The following is an 11,265-nucleotide window of genomic DNA, read 5'->3' as shown; positions in this document are numbered from 1 at the left end:
TGTTCTTATGAAGCTCATCAAAGTTTTATGATTAAAAAATACTATTGAATGAAGTATAATTACTCTGCCATTACTTATTGTTTGGTATTTTGAGATTCTACATTGTTCCCAATTTGCGATTGTGTGGTCCAGCAACAGACTGGCAACCTGTCAACACAGAAAAAACAAAATCTTAAGAAAATTTGAAGAAAAATATGTTCTATCTTGCAAGAGAAAGTTTTAAGAAAGCGTGTCTTAAAAACTAGAATTCTTTTTCTGTAAGCTGATTTTCTTTGCTTATTTAAAGAAAATCTGCCAATGGGGTTGAAATTGTTGACTGATTTCCAAGTGGCCTGTTTTTGGACAGGCTCCAGCAACGCTGTGACCCTGAATGGGTTTCAGTGGGTTGGAGAAAATGGATGGATAATTATTTAACAGCTAAAAAAACACAGTTACTAACCTAGATGATGTAAAGTTAGTCGCTTGAATTTTATTTTTGGGGAGAGAAAAAAAAAAAAAGAGCAAAAACACTTTTGAAGACTTCCTGATATGTGAGGAATAATAACCCTCACCTTTATAGTGTGTTGACCTTGATTGCGAAAGTAAGTACGTACTCTTTCAGCCTTTTAGGTGAAAAAAACTTAAACAAGCTTTGGAAAAACAGTTTGGCCCAAGATAAACTTCTTTGTAGTGAAAACAAATCTATGAGCAAACTAACAAGGTGTCTGTTTGCTCAGTAAAGCATGGAAGGAGCAAACAGTGGAGAACCAAGTCATCTGATCTGACGAGTCCAGTTTCACCCAATTCCACCATGACAAGAACAGAGCAGAAAGAGTGACGGATGAAAGAAAAAAAATCCAAAGGTCTTCATTTAGCTTGTAGGTCAGTGTTGAAGCAGGTTGTTGTCAGGTCAAAGCTCAGCAGCAGAAGGTTTCCTCATCATGAGATCTTCCTTTCCTTCTGACGTAACGGGCATTTTTTTTTCTGACCTACATGTGTGTTGATCTCACTCATGATGCATTCATCTACACCAAGTTGCCTTTTAGTGAGAAGTTTATGATTATTAACCTTCATTTAACCAGATCCATTGAAATATTTTAAGTACGATATAGTCAAGAGGTCAGGAGCATATATGCACACAGAATCTCCATATTTAGGTCAAATTTAGTGAGACAATAGTTAAATCAAAAAAATTATTACAATGCAATAATTGGAATAAATTGAGTCTAGTTAAACCAAGAGCCATCTCTATAGAAGTCCCTGCTGTTGTCAGAATAAATATGTGGGAGGGAGAGGTCAACAGTGCCCTGAGGTCACAGGTCATTTACGCAATATTCCCGTAAGTCCAAGCATTTTGTGGTATGCTTACCTATAAACTCAGCAATGACTATACGCACTTGAAGATAAACAAATCCAATAAATCACACTTTAACTTTTCCTTGATAGTTGTTTAACACATCCTTGGTGGACAATCCAGCAAAGACATGAAAGAACTTGAACATTTTCACACCAAATTTGCCATGACAAGTTGAAAACATTTCATTACATAAAATAAATAAAAATATACAGAACTGCTTTAAAAAAACAAAAAACTTCTGGTTTATAAATAAAGTTTAAAACATTATCAACATGGTTACTTGACAAAAGTGTGCAAAGAGAAGATCCAGTGTCAGCAGGCTGGAAGCATAAAGTCTCAATGAATGTGTCATTTCAAAAGAGGTCAGAGGGAGTTGCTTATAGCCGGCTGCCTTCTTATTATTGCACTGGTGTGGTTCCTGTAAAGTGCTGCTGCCCGCGACTCAAAGGCACCGACCATTTGTTTCACCACTTCATCAAGGAACATACTGGCCAGCTGAGAGTGCAAAAGAGACTTGAACTCAAAGGACACCTGCAAAAGACATGAAAGCAGGAGAGAAAATAGTGAGACAATCTTGATTTTCTGGTCTGTTTTTAGAATTGATACAGGACTTTCTTTGAATTTTAAAAGTGGTAACCATTGGCCTTACAAAAGCTATTCTAATGAAACTCAACCAGTTCCTGGAGGTAATTAGCTCAAGCCTTGAGGTAGAGGTCAGGGCTCTGTCAGCTTCTCCTTAGTGTTACCTGTTCGTGTTGCTATTTAAAGTCTCAAATGGGAACAGCAGCATGCTAATCACAGCTACATTTAGAGCGTAACAAGATGGAAGTCAAAACATCCGGATCGCTGATGAGCTCTCATTAGCTTTGCAAACTGATCTGCAAAGACACTGCAAACTTTATCAATCTACCTATGATTATTCATCTTAAAAATAGTTGTAAAAATCGTATAGTCTTGATCTTAGACACCAACAAAAGCAAGTGTAAGATTAATAAACTTGCTTGCTAATTTTAAGAAAAAAAATGTTTTGCTAAAAATTAGTCATTTTACAAGCAAAACATGAGTTTACAACTTGCAGGCCAGATTTAAGGACAAGAAAATGTCCTAATTTAAATAGATTTTAGGTCATGGCCACTTTTCTTTTTTGGCAATTCATGCATATCATCCGATTTTCAAGAATGCATTTCAATACTGATGTTGAACAGCTCGATATTAACTGATGAGAAACAAGTCAATATTTTTAGTTTTTACTGCAATAACATCCAAATGCATGTTTTAATACCAATAAATTAAAGTAAAATCTTACCAAAAAGTCCACTAGGCAGGAGTTTGGCTGGTCTTTGGCTCCGGGGGAAAATCTCCATATTGTTTCTAGATGGTTGAACAGGGACCCCTCAGTGCAAATAGCCTGTTTCAAAAAAACAAAACTGGGTTGAAGGATTTTTATAATCCCTTGTTATTTTTATAAATAAATAAAAATTGTATTGTTTGCAAAAAAAAAACCCCAAAGGTGTTTAGAGTTTTTTTTTTTACTTACTCTAACTTGGCGATTTGGATCAAAGGTTACATCAGAAGTGTATCTCTCCGTAATGGGGGGAAATCCTATTTCAAGTTCTGCCTGGACGTTGCCGTTACGTCCTTTAATCACCCGGGACTTTTTACACCAAGGAACAAAATATTGGTACTTTTCCACATTGGCAACTACATTGTACATCTGCTCCGGAGTATACCTGGATGTAGAGATGCAAAAAAAAATAATTTAATTAATGTTTTCATTGTACCGTTTTAAACTTCAAATCCTTTTTTTTGGAGGCATTTTGAAGATTCAGACGTGAGACTCACTCCAGTGTCCGAGACTCTGTGTATTCCACCCTGCGGGGGCTGATGGCTGCGGCCAGGTTGATGAAGCTGCGACTGGGTGTGTTCAGGGGGCTGACAGGGCAGAGCTGGAGACTGCTTCTCCTGGCAATCAAGGAACTTAGATGTCTGCTGAGGGGAAAAGATTCTTGTAAGCATCTAAAGAAAAATAAATAATGACAATTTAATTTATTTAAGTTAAGAAGTTTTTTTTCATTATTAGGTACACTAAAATTGTAATTTTGGCAACACCTGGACTATTAAAGTCTATGCATTTTTGGTCTAAGTCAAGAGAAATGATCTGAATTTAGAGTCAAGGGCGTTCATTCACGTCACTGTTCTGTGGAAAATTGAAATGGATTGCACCCCCCTAGGATGTTAATGTCATGGGACACTCAATATTCTGTGTTACATCACTCTCCTATGAAAGGCAGCTCTTCAATAAAGCAGCTACAACAAAAAGTCTAAGCAAGAAATATACAGTTAAAATACAACGAGACATGTTTATTTAAAATCTAACCCCCAACAGGTGGGAAAGAGTCTTTTTTGGCGCTCCACCCATCTTTGGTGGGACTCACCTGAGCTGGGCTCCTCTGATCCCTCTGGCAGCCGTGTAGAAGTGGACTTCATTTAGATCCAGCAGCGCTTTAACAAAAAGGGACGTTTTTCTGGACGCCATGAAGAATTCTCGACACAATAAACCAAATTTCCCTCTGAGGTTGCTCAGTTTCTCCCAGAGCGGCAGCAGCTTGCCTTATTATGACCCTGCCAGACCTGCTCCGCTTGCCTTATAAGGAGATCCTCTGACGTCACCAAACACGGCCGGGATTCCGGCCAATCAGATGATCTATGGGGCGGGGCGATGGTCCTTCTTTTCTTCACAACAAAAACAGACATTTCAGTCTCTTAAATAGTTTAAATATAATTACCTATAAAGAATCGTTAGACTTGCCATTAAACCACACATTTTAAGTTTACTTTCCTAATTGTTTTGACTTTAAAGTGTTTTAATTTGTTTGTAGCATTTTTAGGGCTCTTTCACCCTACTTTACAGTTCTCTGTTTTGTGACTATGCTTCATATCAGTATTTTTAGTAGCTGACAACAATCTTTTTTTTTTAAACAGTAATTCCACAATGAACCTGAAAATGTCCAAAAACTCAATTCTGAGTGATAAATGATGTAATTTTTCCTGGAACAAAATCACAGAAAGTAAGATTGAGAAAGGTTTTATATTTTATAACAAAAGATTAAACATTTATGGATAAACAAAGCACATGCAAGGTCAAATGAATGTGAAAATAGTTTAAAAGTATCAGGTAAAGGATTTATTTGAAGGGTTATCACACCTATGTACACCTATATATGTTTTCTTTCAAGCAAAAATCTCAAAGCTAAAAACCTTTTGAAACCTCCACTTTCAATTCTGAATGAAAACAAGGCCATTGGAGGGGTCGTTGTCAATCCGTCTTCAATATAAACAGCGTAAGTGATTTGCAAACTTACTGAGAAGTTCAGAAACTTCTGAGGGTTAAACCATTTGTTTTTCTATTTACAAACAAATTCCAAGAATTTTTTGGTCACCTAAGCATCTATGACACATAAAGACGCTTTTACCACAGTTTGTCAGCGACAAAAGGCAGTTCTGGGTCAGACATGATCATCATAGGGGTCAAATTTGCAAATCTTTTAAGAGTTTAAGTTGCAATCTTCTTAAATAAGACTGATTTTTAGAAATGTGGCTACTTTTATTTAAAGAATTTTCCACAACCAGATTGCAATGTTGCATAACTCTGGAAACACAGGAGTTGCACCACATGAACCTTCACACTGATACTGGAAAAATTAGTAGAATATAGAAAAACAAACCCAGTGTTCTGATCCTTTGTTAATTTATTTCAACTTTGCAATAGAAAGCAGCTTTTTCCATTTCCCACATGGTGTTATGTAGAATCACCGTGGGATTCAAACCTTCCCAGAATCAGGACACCTGATCAGAGGTAAATTTAAATGCCTCAGTCCTGTTAAAGGCAGGTCAGGGGTGTGACACGTAATAGTAGAGTCGGCTTAACCTGCCTGAGGCTAAAGAGAGCACACTGAGTCCCAGACGGAGCCAACTATTACATGGAGCATGGATGCTTTCCAGCTGCCTCCTCTGTCATCCAGTCTTTGATCCCTGAACTTTATACATGGATTCCAAAGATTGGATTCAATAAATTGATATTATCCTCGTAATCTCCTGCAGTTCAGCTAGCCCTTACATTTTATTTGATTTGTACCCTTTCTGGATTGCATTCATAAAATCCACAGGTCATCCTCTGTTTCTGTTATCTTTAATCACATATCTGATTCCTTGTTTTTTATGTTTGTTAGTGTTGATTGCAGTCACAGGACTTTCACCAGTTTCACTGCATTAAATGATGACATCAATCACAAACAGGATCACCTTACTTATGCTTTGCATTTTATTTAAGGTGTTTATAGTTGATAGACATTTTTAACCATATTAAGATTCAGTTTGATTACCGTACTTAAATTGGATTATGAAAAAAAAGTAAGAAAATATAATTAGATATATAAAAAGTTACTTTTTTGTGGTAATATTTAAAAAAAAAAGTAATATAACAAAGATAAAATTGCATTTGGTATGAAATCTTATAAATATGGCACCTAAGATTTTTTGTTATTTAATCAGAACATTTCATTGTATTTTATTTAAATTTAGTTCATTTCAAATATTTTATGTTTGCATCTTTTTTTTAGTATGCAACCCTTACCCCCTCAAAAAAAAAAAAAGAATAAACTAAACAGGAAGATCGCTTTGGACAGGAACTAACTTTTCTGTAACTGCAATGGAAAAAACTAGGAATCGTTCATCTACTGAAGCAAAAAGGCTTAACATTTCTTCTAGAATGTTTCCACTTTAGGAACACAATGAGAATCAATCACACGGCACAGTTACCAGGTGAAGGGATGCAAACTTTAGCAGGAGCATTGATCAAACAGCTACTTTAAAGCCGTGTCATCACTTACAAGGAAGCTGAAAGCAGATGCATCTAAACCTATGAAGTTGTAGTTGAAAACAAAGCCTTTTCTGAGTTACTGCTCCTCGCCAGAGAAAACGATTTCGCTCATAGCCTTGATGTATTGCACTCCATCTGGTTGTGCGGCCTTCAGTTTGGTCAGAGGTGGCTCCACCACACTGTTGGTGAAGTATCTGAATGCAGGGCTGGGCGACTGGATGGCTGTTAGAAACACCTGTGGGACAAAAACAAGAGAAAACGCACAGATATATGAATAGACGTGTACTGAATTCAAGCATGTATATGTTGACTTAATCACAGGAGGGGCAGAGTCAATATTAGTAACATTATCAACAAAAATTAAGAAATCATCAATACAATCTTTTTAAAGTGTTGCAAAAACAAGAAAATAACAATATTTTTAAATGAAATAGAAATAGTAAAACTGTCCATGTTTTTGATCCTTCTATTTGTAAAGGCCTTTCACTCTGGTGTTTTGCCACCCTTTCAAAGTCTTCTGACCCTCCATTTATACATTTTTAAACTCCGCCCCAAATCAAAAATAATGCATTTGACGACAATTTTTAAACCACAATAATATTTTGAGATTCGCTGATGAAATTTTGCCTCCTGCTATTTAGGGTGAGAACATATCTGATATATTTGTTTACTTATAGATTGAAGCTTTTCCGGCAAAAATAGACAATACCATATATCACAGGGTGACTTGTTCACAAAAACAGAAGCATTTCCACTAGAATTTAGATAAGTGTAAATTTATCAGAATCTGCAGAGCAGCAAATTCTGAGTCAAAGTTGACTAGTGAGGCTGTGGGACACCACATACCTTTACGATGTCTTCAGTGTCCTGTGCTGCGTTTTGGAAAACAGAGTTGCAGTGGTGCAGGTATTTTTCGTAGAGGCTGAGTGTTTTGCCATCAACCTGTTCAACAGACATGTCTTCAAGCTCCGCCTTCTGCAGGTTAACCAGGAAGTCTGTGTTGACTGGACCACACTCAATGAGACTCATACTACAAGGAGAACGTTAGATCATTGGTTTATGCTGTTTAAACATCAAAACAATTCAGTGTATTCAGCTAAGCAGAAGTAAAGATGATGATAAAAATACTCACTTGATGTTAAAATGTTGAAGGAGGATCGCCAAACTCTCACATGCTCCTTCGATGGCAAATTTGCTCGCACAGTACAGTTCATTGAAAGGAAGCCCTGCAGGAGCAATCGCGTTGACAAATTTAGAAAATCATCACAGAAATGTTATAAAAAGATTTAATTTTACCATGGAGTCCTCCGGTGCTTCCAGTGACCAAAATATGACCTTGTTCCTGTGCTTTCATTCCAGCCAAGAAGGCCTGAATGGTCTGAATGGTGCCCAGGAGGTTGACCTCAAGAATATGCCTCATTGAGTTCAAAGACTGTACCTCCAGCGGCCCCATCAAACCCAAACCTGCGTTACACACTGAAAGAGGGGGAATCGACCTGTTAAGTCATAAATAATCATCTCAAATGAAGCCGTTTGAACCCGTGAGGGCTTACCCAGAATGTCCACTCTTTTCTCCACAACCCTTTCTTTTGCGTCCAGGATGGACTGTTGATCTGTTACATCCATTTGGAGTATTTCCAAAGTGTCCCTGTGGAGCCCTTTCACGCACTCTAAAAGACGCTCCTTCTTGCCCAGGTTCCTCATTGTTGCATAGACTGAAACAGAAGGCAGAAATTTGTTTTAGGATTCTCTGAGGAAGAATTCAAAGATGGTTTATGAGCAGAAAATTCAATTTCAGTTGATTCAGCCGACATGTAATCCAATTTAGTGAAAATAAAAAAAAGACAAATACATGTCCATTACCTTTGAAGGTTTTGGTAGGATCTGAGGCCAACCGGACAGCTAGGCTGAGTCCAATCCCGGAGGAGCAGCCTGTGATCAGCACTACTTTCTTCTCCATTGAAATTCCTTCAAAAATGTTCCTCTATTCAGAAAGGTGAAGTGGGAGAAAACCAGGGCACCTCAAAGTGATCCAGAAAACAAGAAGGGATGCATGTGAAAAAGCTTCTCCGGTCATCATAATACCACCAATCCTAAACATCTGCCCGTTATCGGCCACCTGGAGACCTTCAGGGTTTTTTTCTCATGTCTGTTTCTCTGGTTTGTTTTGCATTTCTCCAAGACATTTTGGAAACATTTCCATTCCTGCTAGAAGCTTGATAACATTTCTTGCAGCAGAAATAACTGGTAGTGTAGACGTACATCATGCAGACTGTAACTTTAGCTGTTTTTCTTAGTCCAAATGTGTTTGAATTTCCGACTCCATGTGAAGTGTAGTTTACCTATTTGAGCACCAGAGGGCAGCAGAAGATCAGAACCGATTTACACACTGCAGACCAGAGATCCTGCCTTTGGAGGGTCTCATTGTCAAAAAATTGGGGAATCAAACCCTCTAGGATCTGAAAGAGCATAGAAAAAGTGTATATCATAGCTTCTAAAAAAAAAAAAAAAAAAATGTCTTCAGCAATTCACCAACCTTCAAGAAAAGTATTTTGTTTTATTAATTAGGATTTATTATACTAAAAGCACATCACAAATAAGGATTATTAAGTTTTTAGCATCAACATAAAAATTGTTTTGTTTGTTACAGATGAAATGTTGAGATAAACTTTTCTGAAATTAGGACACTTCAGACACTTTTGGCTGAATAAAAATGTCATATGGTATGTTGGATCAAGAAAATTCAATGTGATGTAGAATAAAACGTCACATGGATTATAAAAGTGGTCTTTGTGTTGGAGCCAATTTTTGCAAAAAAAGCTCCCACATTGGTTAAAATCAAAAGCAGCTTCGCTGATATTGTATGAAAACCCTTCCGGGTGCTGTCAAATATCATTTTGATTAATTATTTTTATGATGTAAAAGGACTTTACATCACATAAGGTTTGCAACAACAGTTTCTTTTTCTTCCTTTTTCTTTCAGAAAATCGTATTTATTTATAAACCTCTTCAACTGGCTGCCCATTGTTAAATGTTACTGTTTTCTTCTGCTACTGGGACAAAACTGTAAAGAATTTCCTGCCATTTTGTTGCGTTCCTCTTCTTCAGATGGCATCGGCTTGGCTGGGGTCCCAGGGTCTGCAGCACAGATAACAACAAGCCTTGACCCTTTGTAAAAAAATGTAAACTACATTCATTGTTGAAGCTGGTGAACTGGTTGACCTTCATGACAGCAAAGTCTGAGCTGAATGGTGCAAAGGTTTGCACAGGTTTAAATACATTTTTGTGTTAGAATCCTAACTTTTGAAAAGTTCTAACCCTACAGGCTTCAGTTGCTTCAGCAGTTCTAAACTATTCCAGCATGTGTGAGGACGTCTGAGGTCCAGTGTGTAATTTATTTGGGAAGCTTTGCTCCACATGTGACCCATGCTCTCCTTGTGGCCCAGTTATTACTAAGAGGTCCACTAAGTGTGTAGAGGTCTGGAAAAGAATTCAGAATGCCTCTTTGGTCAAACTGGTCCACATGACAAGAATAAATGAGCCTTTGAGGAACACAAATATCATGTGTGTGTACAACTTGTACAGTCTGATGCACTTAATGGAGGCAGCGGGTGCAGCACTCAGGTAAAGATTATGTAAGTCAAACTTTATTTTGGTCTGTTTTGTTTAAGGAAAAGTGACATTTATTTCTGATTTTAGTCCATTCATGTGCTCACCCTGGAGGGCTCAAGAAAAGCGATTTACAATGAGGACATGATGCAACTGTTGTGCCGTCATGACGCTGAATGGTACATGGTTTTGCAGAAGCAGACAGGATGCACAGTGTGAGAGCACTGAGTACAAATGAAACTGTGAAAATCTGCTGCGGCGAATGTGGTGAAACTCAGAAGTCACACTACCTGTTAACGAACACGGATTGAGCGTCTCTTTTTTGTAACATAGTTCAGTTTGAGTGGATCACCTTACTAGAAACACTTCTTGGCCTTTTAAGACTAAGCAAAGTTATTTTTAATCATCTGACAATGAAAGAAAGGTTAAATTCCTAGCATTCTTGCTAGATCTTTCGTGTCATCCTGGTATGAGGAACATTAGATTACTTTTTCCTCTGAAGGACAACCTGGAAAATGTTGTTTTTTTCCCTCTCAAAAAAGATATACCATTTGTGATCTTATCTGGAATGACACACTCATGCTGGTGTGTTCAAAATGTCAAATGACGGCAGGCTGATAGTATTGAAAACATTATAACTCAGAGAAGTTACTGTACTTTTCCGTGTGTGACCTTCCTCTCCAACAATGTGCCCATGTGTGTTGCAGTTGCACATAACACTGAAATATTTTAAAAAGGAAGTGGTAAAAATAGAAAGAATCTCTCCAGGTCTGGAAAACCCATCAGGACACGGAGGACAGAGAGATCCTACGTATTCCCATTTCTGTGAATTTCAGATGTATTTTTCCTTACAAAGCGCCAAATTTGAAGGGATGTTTGATGAATTATTCAGCTCCAGCTACCATAATGATAGTTTATTTAATAAAGGGGTAGAAGGAGTCTTTGAGAAATGTTTCTCAAGTTGTTACACTGTCCTGGTAAAATCATCATGGCTAAAACACATTGGGGATGTGTTAAAGTGTGAGTGGATTTGATCTACAGAGCAAAGCTTTATTAAACTCATATCTATAGCAGTGGATTTTTCTTTTTGAAAACAGAATCTGACTTCAATTATATTTGTGGGAGAAATAGGAATCGGTTATTTGCTGATGAAGCACATTGCTGTAAAGACATCCTGAAAAAAACACAAATTCATTAAATACTAATCATAACAAATTAACTTCTAAATGTAAATCGTGTGAACAGGAAAGTAACACAAGTAGTTATCTTATTTAGAAATACAAAACATTGTGGTTTGATCAAACAAATCTTTTTTTATTTCATTTACAATCTTAGAATTGAGCTAGAAGGATTGTGCGACAGGTTTACGACGCTCTATGACGGAATTTAGCCAAACACTATCAAGAAATCCTACACAGAGTTCTTAGAAAGTACTGGGGCT

At 37.2% G+C, this 11,265-nt stretch overlaps 2 protein-coding genes across 3 annotated transcripts; both read right to left on the bottom strand.

Annotated features, from left to right (window-relative positions):
* Positions 1 to 1,125: 1,125 nt before the first annotated feature.
* LOC101164311 (coenzyme Q-binding protein COQ10 homolog, mitochondrial) lies at positions 1,126 to 3,972 on the bottom strand. Of its 2 annotated transcripts, none has more exons than XM_020705145.2 (5): positions 3,772 to 3,972; positions 3,179 to 3,325; positions 2,874 to 3,066; positions 2,643 to 2,744; positions 1,126 to 1,867 (listed from the first exon to the last, which is right to left on the bottom strand). In XM_020705145.2, the coding sequence occupies exons 1-5, from the start codon at positions 3,870 to 3,872 to the stop codon at positions 1,700 to 1,702; spliced, it is 711 nt and encodes a 236-aa protein (XP_020560804.1). In that variant the 5' UTR covers positions 3,873 to 3,972; the 3' UTR covers positions 1,126 to 1,699. The 2 variants fall into 2 exon arrangements, with proteins under 2 accessions (XP_020560804.1, XP_020560805.1); XM_020705146.2 differs by having other exon boundaries at positions 3,179 to 3,322.
* A 433-nt stretch (positions 3,973 to 4,405) lies between these two features.
* On the bottom strand, positions 4,406 to 8,709 carry hsd17b1 (hydroxysteroid 17-beta dehydrogenase 1). Its single transcript, XM_004071297.4, has 6 exons — positions 8,079 to 8,709; positions 7,769 to 7,930; positions 7,512 to 7,691; positions 7,348 to 7,441; positions 7,062 to 7,245; positions 4,406 to 6,450 (listed from the first exon to the last, which is right to left on the bottom strand). The coding sequence occupies exons 1-6, from the start codon at positions 8,173 to 8,175 to the stop codon at positions 6,292 to 6,294; spliced, it is 876 nt and encodes a 291-aa protein (XP_004071345.1). The 5' UTR covers positions 8,176 to 8,709; the 3' UTR covers positions 4,406 to 6,291.
* Between the last annotated feature and the right edge of the window lie 2,556 nt (positions 8,710 to 11,265).

The sequence above is a fragment of the Oryzias latipes genome, chromosome 8 (genome assembly GCF_002234675.1).
Source record: "Oryzias latipes chromosome 8, ASM223467v1".
NCBI classification, from domain to species: Eukaryota; Metazoa; Chordata; class Actinopteri; order Beloniformes; family Adrianichthyidae; genus Oryzias; species Oryzias latipes.
Note: the sequence above shows the minus strand (reverse complement) of the source record. Positions and strands in the feature narration are given on the sequence as shown.